The 25,296-nt window shown below is 41.7% G+C and overlaps 1 protein-coding gene across 1 annotated transcript in view; it reads left to right on the top strand.

The window, feature by feature from the left end:
• LOC136858563 (very long chain fatty acid elongase 7) overlaps positions 1-25,296 on the top strand; it is a 132,046-nt gene that overhangs the window by 29,663 nt on the left and 77,087 nt on the right. The window contains exon 3 of the mRNA XM_068228773.1: positions 11,669-11,859. Coding sequence (XP_068084874.1) covers positions 11,669-11,859 — 191 coding nt within the window. The remainder of the gene's footprint in view (positions 1-11,668; positions 11,860-25,296) is intronic.

The raw sequence follows: 25,296 nt of genomic DNA, 5'->3' as shown, positions 1-25,296 counted from the left end.
GCTGAGTAGAGGTGGGTTCGATTCCCACCTCAGCCATCCTGGAACTTAACGCCGCTTCCTTCCCTCTTCCTTGCCTGTCCCATCTTCCCATCCCTCCATAAGGCCCCTGTTCAGTATAGCAGGTGAGGCCACTTGGTCATTCTCCCCAGTTGTATCCCCCGACCCAAAGTCTGAAGCTCCAGGACACTGCCCTTGAGGCGATAGAGGTGGGATCCCTCGCTGAGCCCGAGGGAAAAACCGACCCTGGAGGGTAAACAGATTAAGAAGAAGAACTAGCCAAATGAATGACATCATCAACCACCCACTGAAGTAGTAAATATAGTAAGGTGGAGTAAATATCACCACCAACTCTTTAATGTGAAGTCAATGATGAATAACTTCTTAATGTATCAGCTCAGTTTTAAGTCTCTAGCCGAAATTAGCATCAAGTCTCCAATGCAAAAACAAATCAACATTGCCTCAATAAAGGTAACTAAGATGACGAGAAAAATAAGACTTATTGAATAAATAAATAAATAAATAAATAAATAAATAAAGCTTTTGTATGGATTTTCATTTTTCATTTTCAACAGAAAATCAATGTCAAAAAATGCGAAACTTCATCATTATAACATCGACATAAAACTGGAGTGCCTCTATGGAGCTGTATGTTTGGTCTTAAAGAGAAAAAACATAATATGGCAAATCACCGTAACAAAGCAAATGAGTTTTATTTTTGTCAAGACATAATTAACGATAATATGCGATTAAATGATACTTGGACATAAGTTACCACACCACGGTGAATGAAACAGAACTACAGTGGGTTTCAACAAAATGTTACCCTTCAAAACTGAGAGGCATATTTAAAGTTATCGGCCTCCGGTAATTAAATACAACAAGGTAAAGTAATAGGATTTAGGAAAACTACTAGTAACGTACCTGAAAGGATATTCCTTTTCGAAGTGTACATATCTGACATATTAGATAGAAGGGATTAAAAACATACAGGAATAATAATAAGACATTCGAAAAATACCAACGGATACAGAATTACAAATGGTAAAGAACAAGGTGATAGCCTTCATAACAGAAGGACAGAGACAAGATTAGTGACTACAGGGAATAAATTAAACAGAAACAATGATGTATAATCATATTTAGGAAAAAGGTCAATACTGAACTAATGATAAATAATTGCCCCTATTCTACTAGCGATGATGACGATAATACATGAGTAAAAGGAGACGCGGAGAAGCCGTAGCCGAAGTGAATAATATTAATACACACACAAGGTCAATTTACAATCAAAAACACAACCAGAAGGTAGAAGAAGGTAAAATTAAATGGCACTTACAAAACCTTCCTCCCAGAAGGGATTGAAACCGGGAAAAACCCTGGTAATATAGAGCCTTACATCAATGCGTGTGAACATCTTGAAATCCAAACGGAAACTGCCGATGTGCCGAATTGGCTACTCCAACAGAGCTCAAAGGCATCCAGTCTTCGTTAGTAATAGGGAGAGATGGGAAAAATATACCAGTCAGGTTCATTTCACAACACAGGGCTAAACAGGGAAAGATCTGTATAGCTGTGCTGACATATTAAGGTGGACATGCCTTACGGTAATTCCAATTTTAAAATACCGTTACAACACCATAATTTGAACATAGGCGACCCTGTTCCTACATTATTAGGTAGATAGCATAAAAATGTTTCTAATTGTTAAATAACAATGGGAAGTGAATATTCGTTTGGTCCAAACAAGGCATTTCTGCGACGATTGTTACACGTTCTAAAAAATTGTATATATTTTTAAGCAAACTGAAAATTTTGACCTTTATGACAATGTATGTATGTATGTTGGGTATTCAGCCCGAAGGCTGGTTTGATCCTCTGCAGCTCTGCCAACAGCTGTCATAAATAGCCTAGGCGTCACTGAAGAAGCGTACTAGGGAAATGAGGAGCGAGGTAGTTTCCCGTTGCTTTCCTCACCGAGCCAGCCGCTGCTATTACATATCAGTCTGCCAAGCCCACTGAAATGCATGCACCAACCGACCCTATGAGCGATATCTTCACACCATTCATAACAGGGACTGGCTGTATAAGCAATGGTATTACTAGCATCACTCATACCTCAGTCACTTAAAATGCTAAATGACTGAATAACTGTGATGTAATTTTGATGCATTTATGGATTGTATCTATGTATATTGTATTTTCTATGAGCAAGGATACCTAAGTATCTAGGGGTAACTCTGGATCGTGCACTCACGTATGAACAATATTGTGTTAACACGAAACACAAAGTATCTGTGCGAAATTCCATTCTTCGCAAGTTACGCGGAACCAACTGGCGAATGCAAGCTCAAACAATAAGAACTATTGCTTTAGATCTGAACTACTCTGCAGCAGAAGGATAACATGATGGCAAGCATTATTGGTGGTCATACAAATTTTAGTGAAAACTGGAAGGGTATGTACAGGTACTTTAAGGCAGAAACAGGTTCAAAGAAGGACATTCCATGAATCATTAATGAAGAAGGGGAGTGTGTTTGCGAGGATCTTCAAAAGGCAGAAGTATTCAGTCAGCAGTATATAAAGATTGTTGGTTACAAGGATAAAGTCCAGATATGGGAGTTGAGTAATACTAATGAAGTATTCAAATTTACCTATGATAACAATGATATCTACAGTAAGATACAAAAGTTGAAAACTAGAAAAGCAGCTGGAATTGATAAGATTTCTGGAGATATACTAAATACAACGGGTTGGGATATAGCACCGTATCTGAAGTACTTGTTTGATTATTGTTTGGTTGAGGGAGCTATACCAAATCAATGGAGAGTTGCTATAGTAGCCCCTGTGTACAAGGGAAAAGGTGATAGACATAAAGCTGAAAATTACAGGCCAGTCAGTTTGACATGCATTGCATGTAAGCTTTGCGAAAGCATTCTTTCTGATTATATTAGACACGTTCGTGAAATTAATAACTGGTTTGACAGAAGGCAGTTTGGGTTTAGGAAAGGTTATTCCACTGAAGCACAGCTTGTAGGATTTCAGCAACATATAGGCAGATATCCTGGATTCAGGAGGCCAAATGGACTGCATTGCGATTGACCTATTTAAGGCATTTGATAGGGTAGATCATGGAAGACTACTGGCAAAAATGTGTGCAATTGGAATAGAAAAAAGAGTGACTGAATGGGTGGCTATATTTCTAGAAAACAGAACTCTGAAAATTAGAGTAGGTGAAGATTTATCTGGCCCTGTAATAATTAAGAGGGGAATTCCTCAAGGCATTATTATTGGACCTTTATGTTTTCTTATATATATCAATGAAATGAAATGTCGTATGGCTTCTCGTGCCGGGATATCCCAGGACGGGTTCGGCTCGCCAGGTGCAGGTCTTTCTATTTGACACCCATAGGTGACCTGCGCGTCGTGATGAGGATGAAATGATGATGAAGACAGCACATACACCCAGCCCCCGTGCCATTGGAATTAACCAATTAAGGTTAAAATCCCCGACCCGGCCGGGAATCGAACCCGGGACCCTCTGAACCGAAGGCCAGTACGCTGACCGTTCAGCCAACGAGTCGGACCAATGATATGTGTAAAGAAGTGGAATCAGAGATCAGGATGTTTGCAGATGATGTTATTCTGTACAGAGTAATAAACAAGTTACAAGATTGTGAGCAGCTGCAGGGTGACCTCGATAGTGTTGTGAGATGAACGGTGGGCAATGGTATGATGATAAACGGGGTTAGAAGTCAGGTTGTAAGTTTCACAAATAGGAAAAGTCTTCTCAATTTTAATTACTGCGTTGATGATGTGAAAGTTCCCTTTGGGGATCGTTGTAAGTACCTAGGTGTTAATATAAGAAAAGACCTTCATTGGGATAATCACATAAACATGATTGTTAATAAAGGGTACAGATCTCTGCACATGGTTATGAGAGTATTTAGGGTTGTAGTAAGGATGTATAGGAGAGGGCGTAAAAGTCTCTGGTAAGACTCTAACTAGAGTATGGTTCCAGTGTATGGGACCTTCACCAGGATTACTTGATTCAAGATCTGGAAAAAAAATGGAAAGAAACGCAGCTCGATTTGTTCTGGGTGATTTCTGACAAAAGAGTAGCGGTACAAAAATGTTGCAAAGTTTGGGCTGGGAAGACTTGGGAGAAAGGAGATGAACTGCTCGATTAAGTGGTATGTTCCGAGCTGTCAGTGGAGAGATGGCGTGGGAGGACATCAGTAGACAAATAAGTTTGAGTGGTGTCTTTAAAAGTAGGAAAGATCACAATTTGAAGATGAAGTTGGAATTCAAGAGGACAAATTGGGGAAAATATTCGTTTATAGGAAGGGGAGTTAGGGATTGGAATAACTTACCAAGGGAGATGTTCAATAATTTTTCAATTTCTTTGCGATCATTTAAGAAAAGGCTAGGAAAACAACAGATAGGGAATCTGCCACCTGGGCGACTGAACTAAATGCAGATCAGGATTGATTGATTGATTGATTGATTGATTGATTGATTGATTGATTGATTGATTGATTGATATTAAAGCTTCCATTAATCGTGAAGTCACTACCAACTGTAATGCCACTTTTACACGATGCCAGTTCATGGGACATTTATTGGCGACAATTATTTTCCTCTAGTTACTGCGGGACAATCGCTGAATGGACTAGTGGTTTATAGGGAAATCGAAACAAAGTTTTACTGGCCCACAATTTCCTATGGTCATTTTCAATTGGCATCTATTTCTAAAATTTCTATTCATGTAAACTATTTCGATAGGACGATTAATAATCGAGATATTATTAACAGAATTTTTGACAGTCCTACCAAAAAGGCCCAAAATGGGGTGCGCATAGAGCTGATTTCTTACAACTGGAAGACTACTGGACATACTATCATAGAATCCACCTATCCAAAGGTATATGCTAGGATTCATACCATTTCAAAATCCATGAATGTACTGGGGATTTACACTGACTGACAGAGCAAATGCAACACCAAGAAGGAGTGGTTCGAAAGGGATGAAAGTTGGGGAAAAAACAGAGACGGCACGGACGAATAATTGATGTTTATTTCAAACCGATATGCAGGTTACACAATGCGCACGGCATCGACTCAGTAGGATGTAGGACCACCGCGAGCGGCGATGCACGCAGAAACACGTCGAGGTACAGAGTCAATAAGAGTGCGGATGGTGTCCTGAGGGATGGTTCTCCATTCTCTGTCAACCATTTGCCACAGTTGGTCGTCCGTACGAGGCTGGGGCAGAGTTTGCAAACGGCGTCCAATGAGATCCCACACGTGTTCGTTGGTGAGAGATCCGGAGAGTACGCTGGCCACGGAAGCATCTGTACACCTCGTAGAGCCTGTTGGGAGATGCGAGCAGTGTGTGGGCGGGCATTATCCTGCTGAAACAGAGCATTGGGCAGCCCCTGAAGGTACGGGAGTGCCACCGGCCGCAGCACATGCTGCACGTAGTGGTGGGCATTTAACGTGCCTTGAATACGCACTGGAGGTGACGTGGAATCATACGCAATAGCGCCCCAAACCATGATGCCGCGTTGTCTAGCGGTAGGGCGCTCCACAGTTACTGCCGGATTTGACCTTTATCCACGCCGACGCCACACTCGTCTGCGGTGACTGTCACTGACCGAACAGAAGCGTGACTCATCGGAGAACACGACGTTCCGCCATTCCCTCATCCAAGTCGCTCTAGCCCGGCACCATGCCAGGCGTGCACGTCTATGCTGTGGAGTCAATGGTAGTCTTCTGAGCGGACGCCGGACGCCGGGAGTGCAGGCCTCCTTCAACCAATCGACGGGAAATTGTTCTGGTCGATATTGGAACATGCTGAAGAATGGCGGTTGACGTGGCGTGCGGGGCTGCCACCGCTTGGCGGCGGATGCGCCGATCCTCGCGTGCTGACGTCACTCGGGCTGCGCCTGGACCCCTCGCACGTGCCACATGTCCCTGCGCCAACCATCTTCGCCACAGGCGCTGCACCGTGGACACATCCCTATGGGTATCGGCTGCGATTTGACGAAGCGACCAACCTGCCCTTCTCAGCCCGATCACCATACCCCTCGTAAAGTCGTCTGTCTGCTGGAAATGCCTCCGTTGACGGCGGCCTGGCATTCTTAGCTATACACGTGTCCTGTGGCACACGACAACACGTTCTACAATGACTGTCGGCTGAGAAATCACGGTACGAAGTGGGCCATTCGCCAACGCCGTGTCCCATTTATCGTTCGCTACGTGCGCAGCACAGCGGCGCATTTCACATCATGAGCATACCTCAGTGACGTCAGTCTACCCTGCAATTGGCATAAAGTTCTGACCACTCCTTCTTGGTGTTGCATTTGCTCTGTCAGTCAGTGTATAAGAAGTCCGAAAAAATGATTTTACTCTCCCACAAAATATCCACCATCAGCCTTAATGCAAAGCTACGAATCTTCATTAAATCTAATTCTAAATCTTTTTCTGGTGTAAACTTTTTCGACAGAAGGACTAATAAGGAAAATGTTAGTAAAGGAGTGTCAGTTTAAGCATTAGCACCGGGTGTTGCATAGAACTGATTTCCTGTAACTGGAAAACTACTGGACATATGTCAACCAAATTTCATATTTAGAACCATGTTTCAGGGTTCATAGGTTTAAAAATCCCTGAATGGATGGGGGTTTACAGAAAGACAGAAACAGTCGTTTTACATTCCCAATAAATATCCGTGATTAACATTAATGGGAATCTGCCAGTCTTAATGGAAATATATTTATAGTACATGTTTTCATGTAGGCCTACACTTTCGTTGGGAGGAATAATCCTAATATTAAAGGAATATATTAGTCTATATCCTAAACGACGAAGGCCATAAGCTGGTGCGCGTAGAGCTGACTTCTTATAACTAGAAATCTTCTTGGCATATTTCAACCAAATTCCATATTTAGAATCCACCTATTCAAAGTTACTTTTAGTGTCCATACAATTTCAAAATCGCTAATGGCCTTGGAGTTTATAGGAAGACCGAAACAGTGATTATTTCTCCTTAATAAATATCCGTGATCAACCTTAATGGAAATTCACCAACATTAATGGAAATCAAAATGAAAACCTGCAACCTGTTTTACAGTCATTGACCGGGTCAGGAATGAAATGAATGAATCATATATAGGCTATTAGTACGATGGTGTCGCCACTCCCAGAGTGATTTATGAATTACATAGATGCTATGAAATGAGAATGGAGAGTGTTGCTGGAATGAAAGATGACAGGGAAAAGCGGAGTACCCGGAGAAAAACCTGCCCCGCCTCCGCTTTGTCCAGCACAAATCTCACATGGAGTGACGGGGATTTGAACCACAGTATCCAGCGGTGAGAGGCCGACGCGCTGCCGTCTGAGCCGTGGAGGCTCCTATTAATGGAAATTTATTCCTAATTTTTTCCCAAGAACATTTTTTGATAGGAGGAATACTTACGTAGTCCTAGCGGACCAAGTCCAGCAGCGGGTGCGTATAGTTCTGATGTCTTATAACTGGAAAACTACTTAACATATTTCAACCAAATTTAAATTTAGAGTTAGGTTTTTGGGTTCATACGATTTCAAAATCCCTGAATGGACGGAGGCAAGTAGGGGCCTTATAGGAGGACCTGTTTATTATTCTCTATTATAATATTATATTGTTTAAAAGCTGTAAGATGTTTCAGTGTAGTCACCGATCTATAAAAAAAACGGATAATGATAATGTAATCCAAGTTTGATAGGTGTGATAAGGGAAGCAATGAATCCCAATGATCATGGAATATTCTGAGTGATTTATAATTATTTTTTATTTTATAATTCAATATTGTGAATTCTTAACTAATTAATGTCAGTTTGAACTCACAGTCATGATCAAAGTACCGGAAAGTGATACAATTGGAGTAAAAGCGACTATTATATAACGCAATTAATCTTAAATCTAACGTAGATTTGTTATGAATGATGTTTTCCAATGAGTTAATTAATTAGCACACATTTTAATTTTGGAGATCGTTCGGTAGTCCTTTATATTCTCATTAAATTAAAACTGGTTACACTTATTTTCGCACATGTCTGAATTAATGGATTTAATGTTATTGAAGTCATATTTTAGTATTATTTTTCTCAGTAATATTATCATTCATTTTCTTTCTTTAACAAAATTTATTTAAATATAGTCTGGGCCAGTTTGTTGTCATTTCTTTAGATTAGAATAGCCTAGTTGTCATAGCTTCCTAACGTCCTATGCACCCACGACAATCTCGAGAACATCACCACGCCTTGAAGAAGAGAGTCACTTGCGGCGAGTATATATATTTTTTTAGGTTGCAGCCGTGGCAGGACCCAGCATGCCAGACTCATCGCAGATATCAGCATGTGAATGGTGTAATATGTTCCTGCCATTTATATGCCTTGTCTTCTTTCCCTAGAAGTGGTTTTCCATCTGAGCTCTTAATATTCATACACCTAGTTTTCTTTCTCTGCAGGTTTCCTTGATTTCCTGTATGCAGCATATGCCTTTCCTAGGACCATACAACCCTCAGCATTCTTGCACTTCTCCTTCAGGCATTCTTCCTTAGCTGTCTTGCACTTTCTATCCACTTAATTCTTTAATCGCCTGTATTCCTTTCTGCCCTCTTCATTTTATGCCTTTTTATACTTTCGTCGTTCATCAATCAGGTCTAGTATCTCCTGAATTGTAAATTGATTCTTAGTTGATCTTTTCTTTCTTCCTAACATTTATTCAACAGCCCTAGAGACCTCATTCTTCACGACTGTCCATTCTTCCCATGTTGTGTTCCCTTCAGCTTTGTTTGCATTTGTTTCCTTGGATGGCCTGTTCGACCCGGGCAGTGTTGACTGGTGTTGACACTGTCACATTCATTCCAGAACTGGTTCCCTTGTCCACCGATGTGCGCCCTGTTTTCCAACCTTCCACACCGTTGTAAGCTGTTTTCCGTGACCGCGCATGTTCTCCACAGACTGCCACCAAGCGCCAAAGAATTTCTGCAGTAGTCATGCATGCCTTCTTTCCAAAGGAACCAAGTCGTATAGCGCCGTCCCCGACTGTTGCTTTCCATGTTGTCCGCTCTTACGCTGATAGTGTTGTTATGAAAAGGCTATGACGAGTGCATTCATTGGCCCATGTGCGTGTGCTGCTACCAAACGGTGGAACAAGACACTAGTTACACGTAACCACCTTCAAAAGTGAAATATGAACCATACCCGGACGTAAAAAAATAAAGTGAAAAACAATATAGTACACCCTTCGTACATTCTCTTCCCCGGTTTACCACTGCATTTCAGTCTCTCAAATCATCTATATATTCATCTGTTCTGTCGATTCCTTCATCATTCGCTGAACTAGTAGGCATACAGACCTTCACGATTGTGATGGGCATTGGTTTGGTGTCTATCTTGACAACAATAATCCTTTCACTATGCTGGTCATACTAGCTTACCTGCTGCCCTATTTTCTTGTTCATTACTAAACCAACTCCTGCATCTCCCCATTTTTGATTTTGTGTCGTTAATTCTGTAGTCGCCTGACCAAAAATCCTGCTCTTCCTGCCAACGTACTTCACTTATACGAACTAAATACAGGGTATTTCTAAATTCCCATTACAGACATAGAAGTCTTGCAGTGAGATATGTAACCTTTATTTGAAACATGCCAAATGTGGTTAATTCAATGAAGATCTTTCATTATCTTAACACCTACATACCTACAGTGATTACTACGAGTTATTCTCACCCCCATCACCAGAGTAATTAAAACTGACAGGATTTTTTCTCTCGGTGAAACTTACAACCTGATTATTTGTTCCTTTTACCATCATGCAATAGTCTACTGACAATCTCAACACTTTCTTGAGATATTTTTGCAGTCGCTCACAACTCTGTAACATATTTACCACTCTATACAGTACGACATCATACGTAAAAAGGCTTACATGTTATTGTAGTTCTTCACTCATATCATTTATACGTACAATATAAGAAAACATACAGGTCCAGAAATACAATAAAACTGCCTTGCGAAAACCCCTCTCTTTATCTTTTTAGGATCAGATAATGCTTAACCTACTCTAACGTTTTGAATTATATTCCCTAGAAATGTAGCCACCCACTCAGTCACCCGTTTGTCTAGCCCAATATACCTCATTTTCGTCAGTAATCTCCCGTGATCTACCCTATGAAAATCCTTGGATAGGTCAATTGGGATACAGTCCACTTTGACCTCTTGAATCTAAAATATCTGCTATATTTTCTTGCCATAAATCAATTTCATAACATCACCTATTCATAATCACTGACAAGTTTATGCAATGTAAACAATTTTATACATATCTACGCATAATACAAAGGGGATTTCATATAATCGGAGGATGTTCTTACAGAACGAAGCATATCATTGTGTTATTTTAAAAAAGTTCAACTTTATTAGATGCGTTTATAGTGGAACACATTTTTAACATTCCCGACAAACTGAAAAAGAAATATTGATTTATTAAGTAAAGTGAATGAAGGGGTTCGTGGACCCACTGCAATAAACTCTTGAAAATTATCACTGGTTTGATCAGCTCTATACCACCCTATCCTGTGCTAACTTTTCCATTTCCACGAACTTCTCCATCCTACATTTACTCTAATCTGTTTGTCACGTTTGCACTTTTGTCTAACCCTACTATTCTTACACCTACACACTCCGCAAAAATTGAAAAAGTTTTGGGTGTCTCAAGATGTGTCCTATCTACGTATCCCTTCTTCTGGTTAAATATACCCAAATCGTTCTTGTCTCACCTACTCGATTCAGCATCACTTCATTGTGGTCCGATCTATCCATGTGGTCTTAAACATTCTCCTGTAACTTCACATTTCAAGAGAATTTATTCTCCTTTTTCTTCACGAGTTATTGGCGATTCATCACATCTATACAACACCACATCCCACGTAAAAGTGTTTAAAAATTTATTTCATATATTTTTATATTTTATGTGAGTAAATTTTTCCTAAGAGAGTCCTTCTTTGCTTGCGCTAGTCTTCATTTTATGTCCTCCTTACTTCTATCATTATTAGTTATTCTGCTTCGCAAGTAATAATATTCGTCTACTTCCTCTAAGGCTTAACTTCCTAATCTTATGTTTCCTGCACCACCTGATTTTCTTTGACTGAATTCCAGTGCTTTCGTACTGGATATTTTAATTTTGATCATGCACCCCTTGTCCAAGACCGTCCTTACAATTTAGCAGTTCCCTTAAAGCTTATGTAGACCTAGATAAAATAACAATATCATCGGAAGATCTCTGAGTTTTAACTTCCTCTTCTTAAATTGTGATTTATTTTCCAAATTCCTCTTCCATTTCCTATATTGCCTGTTCTGTATGAACATTGAAAAGGAGGGGAGACAAACTGCAGCCTAGCCTCACTCCTTTCTGGACTGCTACTTCTTTTCTACAGCCCTCGTTTCTTTCCAACGAAGAATAATATTCAAATGACTGACAATATTGTTAACTGATGTGTGTTCTGCGTCTTCTGTTGTCCACTAGATGGGATTACTGCTTACAAAGTAATTCATACATATTATAGTTTATGCAAAAAAATAAAAGGAACCTTTTGTAAAATATAATGCATTCTCTTTGTGTTGCAGATCCTAGATCAACGAACTGGCTCCCCGTGTCCTCTCCTCTTTTCTGTGTGGCAGTGATCGTGATCTACGTCAAGTTTGCCACGAATTGGGGACCACGATTTATGCAGAGCTTAGAACCTTTCCAGTTAAAACGAATAATTATCGTATACAACATCTCGCAGATAATACTGAACTTATTATTGGCCTACAAGGTTTGTAATATTTATTTAGTCCATCAAGACTGGAAAATTCTGCAACATTTCTCCCTCAACATTTTTGTCTACGACCCTTAGCCGATTCGGTTTCGGCCATTTTAATCACATCTGCGTTAATTAGTAGGTACCAGTTTAGTCCAGTGCTTATGTCAGATTCCATTTAACCTACTTTTTGTAGCTACTCTGTGTTACACAAAGAAGATATTCTTTTAACGTATAGTCTCCAAAAATTCTCTAAAATTCATTTTTAATCAATTTTGTTTATTTCCTTCATACTTCGCTTGCCGAAAATAAATATGACTGCTTGCCATTCAACTGGGAGGGCTGCTAACAGAAAATATTGGTGGAGCTACATACAGTACGCTGGCTTCGTAATGACATACATATTGGCAAAAGAAGGTCAATGTACTGTACATTCGAGCCAGTGAGAATCTGGGGCGTTGAGAAATGTGCAGGCAACACGTCTCATAGACTTTTGAACTCTTTAGTCACCCCTGATGAAATTCTCATCGAGGAGTTACTCACCTGACCTTGTTTCGCTCTATGCGTAGGCAAAACATTTCTGTTTACTAGGTAACAAACTCTTCTCTACGATATTTTATCCTTGGTGCTTCGCTCCAACCTGTAAAGTCCAAGAAGAAAGACAGAAAATTCAGTGGAGCGTTATCTGGAAGCGAGCCCATAACGATAGCAGCATTTCCTAGCTGGATAGCAATTCCTATTCTCTGGCTCAGGAATTCCGTTGAAAAAGGGTCTCCAGTAATTCCTGATAATTGTTTACCAATATCTGAACGAGATTTTTAGCCTTTTGACACAACTTCCCCATCGTTTCGACTGCGAATGTCACTAAGTCACTGTCTAGTATTACGTTCTTTTATTGTGCACGGCCAATTCCGCAGTACAACCGCAGCCTTGCAAGTGTGAGGCAAATGAGATGGTGCTAAAATATCTGCTCACGTGGCATGGGACTAAATCAGACCATCAGGGAGTTTTCGATCTGTGCGTTTAATGACAGTCAGTTACAGCATTTATTTAGATGATATCATTAATCGAATAGTGTCTTTAAAATCGCGCTGTACTCTTAGGGCAACTTAAAGCATGACGGCCATAAACGTTGACATCAGCTCCACATATGTAGTTAAAGTGACTGGCATATTTTGGAACCAAGACGTAAGCCGACTGCGATTTTCAATGACGTATTATCCATAAGTGTACCCTCATTGTGCGATGAAAAAGCTTGCTTCCTTTTCCTGAAGAGTGAGATGTTGTCGTGACCTACCTGTCCTGAGAGACGTTCTCGTAGGTTGGTCACCAGGCCGTTGGATGTTGAAGTATTACCTGCCCTGCCGAGCGGAATGTAGGGAGGTAATTTGTAGGTATGACTCGTCCCGCAACTCCCGAAATAAAAGATGAAATTATTTCCCTGCCCTTTATTACTAAGGACAACTAAAACTACTATGTACAGTATATTTACAAGTCTGAATGTGATGATCTGTAGAGAGAGCGAGCTTGTTCCACGCGCCTACTGTTCTACTACGCGTCTATCTGAATCTTGCCCTGCGGCACTTGGGCTATGCTCGAAAAGAATCTCGATCTGACAAGTACGAACTACTGGCTGGAAGAAGGCCCCGCGCCATCTTGGCCAGGGATTATATCTCCGCTTCTGAACTCAAAGTTCTATCCCTACCTCCTACCAAGGGGTTGGGTCTTACGGGCATTACCAAACTGTTCATCCAGTCCGTGGCGCCTTCAAGCAGCTATTCTCAAAAGTTGTCACAGTAAGTGCTGCTACCTAGGCACTACTGTCTTCTGTCTTACTTTGTCCTCATCTTTCCTTGTTTCTTAAGTGCATCCGTACTGACCCTGACTGGCCTTGCACTCGGCTTTGTTCCTTTGTCGGTTATCGGGCGGGCCGCCTGGCTCGCTGGCATACTAGCTCTGTTTGTCGATACACAGTAAATACCTTGTTGTGATCAACAAGTCCCCGCTCTTAGTCAACACTTGTGTAAGCGCACTTCGCAAACTCTCTCCACTACATGTAACTTCTTGAAATATTTCCCTTTTCTTACAGTAACTAAATCTGACTATAATTATTATTCAATTAGCTTGTGGCTACTCCACCACTACTCTTATACCTTCATATCTTCCACACAATATAAATAACATTTGTTTGAGCGCCAGTCGCTTTTTTAAGAAAAACAACAAAATTCGGTAGAGCATACCTCTTATATCAATTATCTCAAGGCGTGAGGTGATAAACTCACATATCTGGCAATATACAGGGATATGGATCAGGACAATATTAAATTACTGTTGCATTTCCACAATTGAGGATTGTACATGGAACTGGAATCACTTATTATAATTAAAATAAAACTGAGTTTATGACTATAATTTACGTCACAATGAACAATCATTAACGTCTTTTAATTTAACAAAAGAAATATATCGTGAGACTTGCGGTACTAATAAAAGGAAAATTTAATCTAAACAAAAAAAGCTATTGGCATGAACTTGAAGTGAGATGTGATATCGCCGCTGATTACATTCTTCTTCATGTTATGAATGCATAACATGTCTGGTGCTTTAATTACCTGATGTCGGCATACACCGCTGTTGAACTTGAAATTCTTGGGAAAACCTCTGAGCTGAAGTCGGGAGCCGTCTGCTGTTATCTTCTTATATAACAAGGAGTTGGCCTACATACCATGTACGCGTGTAGGGAGCTCCAATGTAATTACGTATACTCAATATATATAAGAAATTGGAAAATATTATTGAAACATCTTGTGAAGTCCATCCTCACAAGAAGATGATGCTTCTTTATCAGCATAGTACCCGTCTCTGCTCGGATACAACCACCACTTGTAGACCTCCTCGATGATTACAAGACCTCTTGAAAACACAACTCTTAGCTCTGACCATCACACTAAGACCACTTCTTCCATTTGATACATCTGACTGTTACATATGATCTGAACAATATGATCTGAACAATATGATCTGAATAATATGAACTGAATACCTCTCACCACCGTCGCCTCGACTTATATAACCTCGCGATGACGACTCATCTCCCTACTCACTGTTCATCCCTTCCACTTCCACATACAGTAGCTGGCGAATACTGACACTTGGTCGCAATCACGTGCTCACGCACTGATGTCATCAGTCATGTGTCGTCTAAGCGTACCCAAGCGGATTGAGAATGACTATGCTGAATGCGTCACCGGGAAATCTACTTGCACAGTTAAACATAGCCTCGATTGCAAAATACTATGCCAGCTCATCTAGCCAGAGTTACAAGCCACAGCATGACAATATGAAACCAACAAATCTCACTTACTACAATACAGAATAATTACAAATAAATTTCACTTAACCTATGATTAAATACAATAATATACGTGATACCTAATTATTACAGTCTAAATGATGAGAAACAGAATATATAAAATCTAATGAATCGGGTTAATAATAATAATAATAATAATAATAATAAATACTGAATGCAATCTGTAACCCTGTTGTACGGTTACAAGCTTAATGCTGCAAGGTGTCTCCTGTCTTTGATCATCATTCTAACACTAATTAATCTCCTCTGACACCTTGAGCTCAAGACTCGGCTGCGAACCCCGGCTGCCTTCCACCTGGCAGTCCGCCAGTTCGAGTCCGTGGGAGGTCGGTACACGACATCTCCCCCCTTAGGGAAGAAATGGATGCAACCACACGTTGCGTCCATTTCTGTCCTACACTATTTATACTCTGATGTTGCCGGTACGTAAGGATCGGCGACCCTGTGGTGAAGGGGAAGGTTGTTCTCTACTCTGATTAACACTTGTATCCATTTCTATTGCTTCTATAGATCTCACAGGCGTACTAGGGCGTCCCCCAGCAGGCCTGGAATGTAATTCCATGATCTCCTCAGACATCTCCGAGCGTCCCCGGATCCGCCTGGGACGTTGGAATATAGTTAAATCCTCATCTGAAGTCTTAACCGTATCTCCTTTCGTGATTACCGTTTGTTTTATACATATATTAGGGCAATGAGCCCGTGCATCATCAAACCATCTCTTTGCTGGAAACCCTAGTTTCGGACAGCAACAATTACAACAATAACAAATTAAAATTAAACTTGTGATACCAACAACTATCCACACAATATATCTGTACACATTAATATGCTGATAGACCATTTGTCTTTGCAGTTCTTCTTCTTTTTGTCTCACCATATCTTCCACTTCTTGTGTCTTATGGGTAGCCCATTGTAAATCGTTAATGAGATTTAGCAAATTATTTAATGACAACTTATTCATTTCGGGTATCTGTTCTAACTTGATTTCACTACCTATCTGTTCACAACAGTCATAATCAAGTGTGATTTCTGGTACAAAGTCTTTACTTTGTGTAGTGTTCACTTCACCTACACCTTGTATTTTACTATGTGGCCCATATACTGTGCAACCTGCACTTAAAACAAGAATACCAGTGCCTGTTAACCTGATATCACTGGTGGTATCCTTACACATACATGTTACTTTAACTTCTTCTGGGGTTACGTATATATATCTGCTAGCTCTGATAGGTATCCACATGAGCTGTTGAACGGGAAGCACTCTTTTATCACAATTATCTGGGATTTGACTAACTCCAATAATTAACTGGAACGCGCAACTCTTTTGAGTGTACACTGTATTAATAGGGAATTTAACATGACATAGTCTCCAACTGGGTGTTACTATCTTACATTGATTTACCTGATCTTTGTCTAATTGAACATAAGTTTGTTTCTTCTTGTCCATAAGGATATAGTCCTTGGTCTCTTGAATATAAACAAAATGGTGTGGATTACTCTTCATATATGTGGGGAATGGAGTCATGTGATACAATGTATAAGTTACCCTATCTGTAAGGGGTGTCTTGATAACGTACACTAGATAATTTTTGTTAGCGAACACTTCCACTGTGGCTACTTTGTAAATCAAGTAGCCGTAAGCTGATTTTAAATCAAATGGCAAGGACAATCCTTTAGGGAAATCTCCCTGAGCTTTCTTATAAACTTTTTATAATATCATCTGGTGAAATTATTTGCACCTGAATGACTCCTACCTAGCATTCATTATACCTGATAATACAACACTGTAATGCTCATACAGTTGTACGAGAAGGCCTTCAATCTCAATTAAATGCCTATTCACTGAGTTTTCTAATTCTACTTGCTTAAGTGCTTCTGTAATCTGAAGCGTGCTATTGGCAAGATAAGATCTAATTTCTGCAATGTTTTGAGTTAATCTCTGCTCATTGGCTGTGACATCGTAAATGGTGCTGTTCATAGGTTGCAATGTTGATTTTACTACTATCATCTGTTCTTTTGCAATTTTCATAATTGAAAGTTGTTCCTGCTCTAACTCACTAATTTTTGACTCATATTTATCGGCATCATCTTGACTTAATGTTCCAAATAACGCCTTTGCGATGGAACCTATTGCGTTAATTAGGCCTCGTTTTCGCCTAGTGTTATCCGTTTCCCCTATTGGTTTAGTAATTCCTTCGATTCCTTAATTCTATCTAATTGTGCACTTAGCATTTTAACATCCTGTTGACATGTTAGGTTAGTACTTCTTTCTAACTGTGTACATATTAATTGAATCCAGTGTATGTGTCTCTTGCTATTTGAAAATACATCACTTAATTTATTCAGGTTTACATAGGTAACTAGTGTCCATTCCGTATGGTATAACTGTATCTCACCCTGATTGTCGAAGTATGCCCCTGGAGTACTCTCATATGGTGTCACCTTGACATCCAGTACTTCTCCGGCTATTCTGTAGCGATGTGACGTCCCGACTTTCATTTCTACTACGATGGGCAACAATCCTAGCATTCGCGCCATATCTGCTGTCTACCTGCAAGGTAAGACGGATATGTGTTACCCTTTTATCTGTGAATACATTCGCTTCATAGTTCTCGCTTCACTCATCTACAAGTACAATTTCAAACGATTCTTATGTACCTTAACCCTTTTTCCTTTCTTGTTCATCTGTAGGGTGCAATTCACCCCTGAAACATCTACTATCTCGTGAGGACCTTCGAATGGTGGGCTTAGCTTTCTGGATTTTCCTCTTCGCAATGCGTCATTGCGCAAGAGAACCTTATCACCTACTTGAAAGGTGACCTCATTTTGCTTTTTGTCGTAGTGTTCTTTCTCTAATTCCTTTGGCTCTATTAAGGTCTTTCTGGTGGCCTCGTGATTTCGCCTAAGCTGTGTCGTCAATTCCTCCACCACGTTCTGGTGTTCATTGTAATTCATTTCAGGTGGCTTTTGCAGCACACCTGGGATATTTGCCTTCCTTCCAAATATTAATTCGTAGGGTGTGAACCCTGTACTTGTGCTCTTTGTGGTATTATACACAAAGCTAGCTGTAGGCAAATACTTGTCCCAGTCATTCTGCTCCCCTGAGCAGACATAATGCCTTAGGTACTCCGTGAGCACCTTATGGGATCTTTCTATGCTACCGTTCGATTGTGGCCTGAAGGCCGTAGTGTGTGTTTTCCGAATGCGCAGCGTTTTACACAGCGTCTTAAACACATCACTCATGAAATTACTACCCTGGTCAGTGAGAATCTGCTCTGGTATCCCGTAGATACTTATTACGTTATTGATTAGCGTCCGCGCCACGGTTTCTGCCTCCTGATTAGGCATGACACTCGCTACTAGGTACTTTGACAGCTGATCTTGGCATGTCAGTATGTACCTGTTTCCTGCCTCTGTCAACGGAAGAGGTCCAACTACGTCTAGGGATATCTTCTCAAAGACTGTGTTCGGGGTATCCGTGATTCTCATGGGAGCCCTGACGTCTGGTCTGGTCCCTTTATTCTTTTGGCAGGAGGGACATGTGCGTACATAGCGCTCAATGTCCCCTTTCATGATCTTCCACTGAACTCGTTCACGTACCCTGGCGTACGTGCGCGCTATTCCTTGGTGGCCTCCCACCAAAGAATTATGACATTCTTTCAAAATGACTAGCTTTTCAGCTTCGCCTAGTTCGCCCTCTTCCTCAGATGAGCTACCTTCGGGCGAGATCTCCTCTGCGTTAGCGTCCCCGGAAACCTCGCTACCGACCGCTTCAATTCCCTCTGCCGTAGCGTCCTCGGGTTTTGAAGACAGTACCTCCTCTCTATTCTCGTCTGAGGCCTGAGTTTCTACTGTTGTCTCTAAGTGAGACCTGTGCTGAGCCGAGTTAACCACTCGCGCTTGGCACTTGGGTTCAGTGGGATTCCTACTCAGGGCATCTGCATTGCAGTTCTGTTTGCCCTGCTTATATACGACGTCGAAGTCGTATTCCGCCAGCTTCAGTCTGAACTTTAGCAGGCGTGAAGACGGATCTTGCACGTTGAAGACCCACTTCAACGGCTTATGGTCTCTTACAACAGTGAATTTTCTACCAAACAAATATGGTCTGGAATACTTTACTGCCCACACTATTGCCAACAATTCTTTCTCAGTTACTCTGTAATTCATTTCTGCTTTGTTAAGCGTTCTACTTGCATAGGCTATTGGAAGGTCTTTCCCGATAGGTCCTTGTGACAATACTGCCCCAACCGCTTCGTTGCTCGCATCAGTGGTAACAACGAATGGTTTTTCAAAATCCGGATACTGCAATATAGTTTCCTCAATTAGCTTTTGCTTTAGTGTCTGGAACGCTTGTTCCTGATCGTCTCCCCATACAAAGAGAACGTCCTTCTTCACTAACTGATACAGCGGTTTCGCGATTTTGCTGTAGTTAGGTATGAACTTCCTATAGTACCCACTCAGTCCGCAGAACTGCTTGATCTGGCGGCTAGTGGTCGGCCTTGGAAAGTCCTTAACGGCCTGTACTTTACGTGAGTCTGGTAAGACACCTTCGTCAGTGATTACATGTCCTAGGAACGCTACTTCGGTTCTTAGGAATTAACACTTATCTGGCTGGAGTTTCAGCGTGTTCTCTCTCAGCCTTTGAAATACGTCCCTTAGCTTCGCGTTGTGCTCCTGAACTGAACTCCCGTACACAATGACGTCATCTAGGTAACACAGACATTTTATACCCGTTAGCCCTGTGAGCACATTGTTCATCAGCCTCGTAAACGTGGCTGGCGCGTCCATCAAACCCATGGGCATTTTCCTGAATTCGTACTTGCGTCCTAGCGCAGAGAATGCTGTCTTTGGCCTGTCTTCAGGCTTCAACAACACCTGGTGATAGCCACTCGCGAGATCTAAAGTTGAAAAGTATCTCGCCTTGCCAAGGGCGTCTAACAGTTCTGAAATTAATGGCAGAGGATAACTGGTTCCTAACGTTATCTCGTTCAATTTCCTAAAGTCGATCACGACCCTCCATTTTTGTTTCCCTGAGGCGTCTAATTTCTTCGGAATTAAAAGTATGGCGCATTCCAGGCTGATGTGCTAAGTGTGAAAATTTCATCATTCAGCATCTTATCTATCTGAGCTTGTATCTCCCCATTCTGTGCTTCGGGAAGTCTATATGGTCGTACATTAATTGGAGGTTGATCTTGGGGTGTAGGGATCTCATGCTGTAGTACATCAGTGTGAGTTAGTTTGTCTCCCTCAAGATGGAAGATATCATTGTACTCAGCACAGATGGCGTATATCCCTTCCTTATCTACCTGCGTGAGGTGATCAACTCGCAAACAGTCTATCACCCGCTGTGATCGAGGCTTCTGGGTGGCCGGTTCTCCATTTGCCACTCTACTGTTCTGCTCTACCTTTCGCACTTGTGCTAGGCAGGTCTTATCTACCTCCTGTATGTGCACTCGTGGACTGTGTAAAGTCACTGCCTTTTCAGTGGTATTCATCATGCTAACCACTGCTTCGTGGCGCTCTGATTTGGTTAGGCACCCTGCGAGGTACACCCCTGGTATCACCTCTTCCTTCTCAATAATTCCTAAAGGTAGATTTCGATCTACTTCTATAACAACGACCTTCTGGGTCCTTGGTTCGAGACGGATCACCTTCGTCTCTCGTGCCCCCATAGGGTATTGTCGCCCTCTTATGGTGACATGACCCTCCTTATAGTCAATCACACTATCTGTCAGGATGTCTCGTCCAATTATACCATCCTGTGTTAATTGGAAATCACTCCCTACCACATGAAAGGTGTGATTTGTGTTTCCAATGGCAAAACGTACAGTACCCTGGGTGTAAATTATTCCCTTAGTTACACCCGCTAATTCAATTGATTTACTCCCGTCAATCAGGCATTCCTTGGGTACCGATTGCCTCTTAACTAGGCTGACATCGGACCCAGTATCTATCAAAAATCTCAACGGTCTTCCTTGGTTCGCAACCTGAATCAGCACCGCGCCTTCTACGTCAGAATTCTTGGGACCTTCTGGTGTGCGGGCCTCCGTAACTGTCCCCTTGCTACGGGCCCGGTCTAGTTTGCCGCCTGAGCCACGGAGGTTTTCGTGGCGTGTGTACTGCCACCCTTCTTTTTGAACCAACAGTCTTGGGTTCGATGTGACCACCTATCACGATGTTCGCATTAGGCTCGGTATCTTACGGTCTTGCCCCCTACGCGATCACCTGAGTTTGGCCTTTCATGGCCCTATTGCCCGTGGACTTGCCTTGGGCTTTTCGACAATTTCTCTGAATGTGGCCCTGTTGGCCACACGAGTAGCAACTACGGCTATCCGTTCGCATCACCGGAGTGTGTGCACTTTGTGTGCGTGAACCTTGGGTGTGCATACTTTGTCGGCAATTCACCTGTATATGCCCTTTCCGACCGCAACGATAACAAGTTCTGTTTTCCCTTGTCACTGTGTTTGGTTGTGTGCGTACTATGCGCACTGTCTCTCGTACTTCTGTTTCCTTATCCCTTTGTTTCTTTCAACATTCACGTTCGATGTGCCCTGTAGTTGTATTGGAACTAGTGGTCTGTGTGGTGTGAGCCCCCTGCGTTCCTGTGTTCTCACAGTTCTTTGCTATGTGGCCTTCCTGGTTACAATTGCAACAGACCACCCTAACACTAGCATGTGTTGGCTTAGTATGCCACTTTGGTGCTGCACTGCGTTCCTGTTCTGGTTTGCGCTTGCTAAACCCTGAACTATGTTTGTGTTGTAGGCCCTCTCGTGCCTTCTTTGACATTATTACTGTCTCTTCCTGTTGTGCAAGTGCAACTGCCCTCTCAAAAGTGATGCCCTTTTCTGACCGTACCCTAGCTTGTATTCTAGGGTTGGCTAACCCTTGTATGAAACTAGCAACACATATTTTTCTCGTTATTTTCAACTGTGCGTCACGATCCTCCTCTAATTCATCCTCAAGTATTGCCTCTCTAAAAGAAGCTGACAATGTTTCTATTTTGTGTGCCCAAAGTGCGACTGATTCTCGCGGGTCCTGCGCTGTTTGGAACATTTGACAAATGTACAAATCTAATGTGCCTTGCTGGCCATACTATTCTGTTAATGCCCGCTTGGCTTTATCCCAATTTTGTATATCACGTCTGTACAATAATTTATCTCGGGCTCTGCCCGTAACCTTAGTTAAAATGTACTTGAAAAACAACTCTTGATCCTCATCCTTAATCATACGAACAGCAGCATCTACGTTAGCTATGAACTCATGCAATCTATCTGGTTGACTGCCATCAAACTCTCGTCCAATGAGACGATGTCCTTCTACTACTGTAACAAAAGGCCCACTCATACTTACTGATTCCACCTCGTCAAGCATCTCAGTGCCTTGGTCTGCTGGTACTGAACTATTCTGTCTTGCCATTTGAAATAATATTCAGCTTACCTTAATCTTCAATGGTTCTTCACTGCTGGGCTGGATGAGTAGTCGTCTGTAGTGCTGCGGCTCCACCGCATGGCGTTGTCTGCTACTGGACTGCTACCCCTCTGCTGGGCTGGCTTAGTAGGCTGCTGTAGTGATGCTCCTCTTCTGCGATGCGCGGCACACGAACGAAACTACGCGGTAGCGCGGTTCGGTCAATCTTCTGCGAAGTCGCGATTTTCTCACACGGAAATCTTCTGCGAAGTCGCGGTTCTCTTACGTTATTTCGGTGAGTTGACACTGTTCGAGGATCGAACTCGGGACCCTGCACTACCTGACACCAAATTTTTATACATGCCTCTCGTGACCTACCTGTCCTGAGAGACGTTCTCGTAGGTTGGTCACCAGGCCGTTGGATGTTGAAGTATTACCTGCCCTGCCGAGCGGAATGTAGGGAGGTAATTTGTAGGTATGACTCGTCCCGCAACCCCCGAAATAAAAGATGAAATTATTTCCCTGTCCTTTATTACTGAGGACAACTAAAACTACTATGTACAGTATATTTACAAGTCTGAATGTGATGATCTGTAGAGAGAGCGAGCTTGTTCCACGCGCCTACTGTTCTACTACGCGTCTATCTGAATCTTGCCCTGCGGCACTTGGGCTATGCTCGAAAAGAATCTCGATCTGACAAGTACGAACTACTGGCTGGAAGAAGGCCCCGCGCCATCTTGGCCAGGGATTATATCTCCGCTTCTGAACTCAAAGTTCTATCCCTACCTCCTACCAAGGGGTTGGGTCTTACGGGCATTACCAAACTGTTCATCCAGTCCGTGGCGCCTTCAAGCAGCTATTCTCAAACGTTGTCACAGTAAGTGCTGCTACCTAGGCACTACTGTCTTCTGTCTTACATTGTCCTCATCTTTCCTTGTTTCTTAAGTGCATCCGTACTGACCCTGACTGGCCTTGCACTCGGCTTTGTTCCTTTGTCGGTTATCGGGCGGGCCGCCTGGCTCGCTGGCATACTAGCTCTGTTTGTCGATACACAGTAAATACCTTGTTGTGATCAACAAGTCCCCGCTCTTAGTCAACACTTGTGTAAGCGCACTTCGCAAACTCTCTCCACTACATGTAACTTCTTGAAATATTTCCCTTTTCTTACAGTAAATAAATCTGACTATAATTATTATTCAATTAGCTTAATGCTACAAGGTGTCTCCTGTCTTTGATCATCATTCTAACACTAATTAATCTCCTCTGACACCTTGAGCTCAAGATTCGGCTGCGAACCCCGGCTGCCTTCCACCTGGCAGTCCGCCGGTTCGAGTCCGTGGGAGGTCGGTACACGACAATGTAATGTTCGCTCAATGTCTGATGGGCATGACAATCACAGAGTTAGAATTCGGCGGGTGTTTACCATAACCCAACTTATTTGTGAATACAAGGAAGCTAGAGGATTCGAAATATTTGTCATAGCATTCCATTGATATCTTGCGTCAATCATATGACATGAGTCAAAATTATTTCCGTAGGCAGAGAACAGAGACTTGATAAAATCTGATAATTCTGATAATAAATCTGATAAGCAAGAAATAAAGGTGGGAATGGAAATATCAGTTAAACTACTATTTCCGAGACCTCGAAATTTTGTTGGTAAACGAAGGAGGATCCAGTTCCTTTCCTCGAGTAGAGACTCGAGGCAACTTCTTGTCAAATCATCAGCTTGTGTAAGGAACGAAGGAAATAACCATAGTGATACGGTCCTTAGGAAGTAATTACATTTTGGAATAATGAGGCAGATTAACTTTATTGAAGAAAGGAAGTATGCCAGGTCAGAATTGATCACTCGTAGACCGCCTTATAGCCTCCTTAATTCTGGCATTTTCCTACACTGCCTCATATATAAGTGGTGATCAAGGAAAGGATAGATTGGATTTTGTTGTAATGCCAATACCGGGAATAGTGGCCTGAACTGCAGAAACGATTGCTTTATCTCTCACGAAAAAGAAGTGGATTTCACATTTATGCACATTTACTTTGCTGCGGAGGACAGACGGTGAAAATTGTTTTCAGCTCCATTAAAATGGTACCAAGATCACCGGCGATTGTTTTATCATCAGAAACAAAATAAGTTGAGAGAACGTTTAAAGTTTGCGATAACCGGCTGGATTGCAAGACAAAAACGTAATGGTCCCGTTGGATCACTTTGCTGTATCCCAGTCTGTGGCGAAATAATATTAGAACCGAAATAAATTAAAAGTGTATCTATAAGTTTGTCACATGAAACTGTAAAGTTATGGGAATATATGTCGAAATTCCTGTAATATGAAATCTTCATCAATGGTGTTAAATGCATTTTTGAAGCCAATTTTTTCGTTCCAAGTGCACACAACGTGAAAAATGAGCCCCTTGTGTCCAGGGAGAAGATTCTGTTACCATCACTCCATATCAAACTTGAACTTGCTAAACAATTATTCATCAAAGGTTTAGATAGCAACAGTGAGGCTCTGAGCCTCATCAGACAAATGTTCGCCAAGTTAAGTGAAGCAAAAAAAAAGGCGGAATTATTACCGGACCTCTTATTCGTGTGATGTTACAGTCAAAAAACTTGTAGATGCAATGACTCTTGATGAACGAAATGCTTGGGATGCTTTTAGAATAGTAGT

This window comes from Anabrus simplex, chromosome 1 (genome assembly GCF_040414725.1).
Source record: "Anabrus simplex isolate iqAnaSimp1 chromosome 1, ASM4041472v1, whole genome shotgun sequence".
NCBI lineage: Eukaryota > Metazoa > Arthropoda > Insecta > Orthoptera > Tettigoniidae > Anabrus > Anabrus simplex.
The sequence above is the reverse complement of the archived record's forward strand: the minus strand, read 5'-3'. Positions and strand labels throughout refer to the sequence as shown.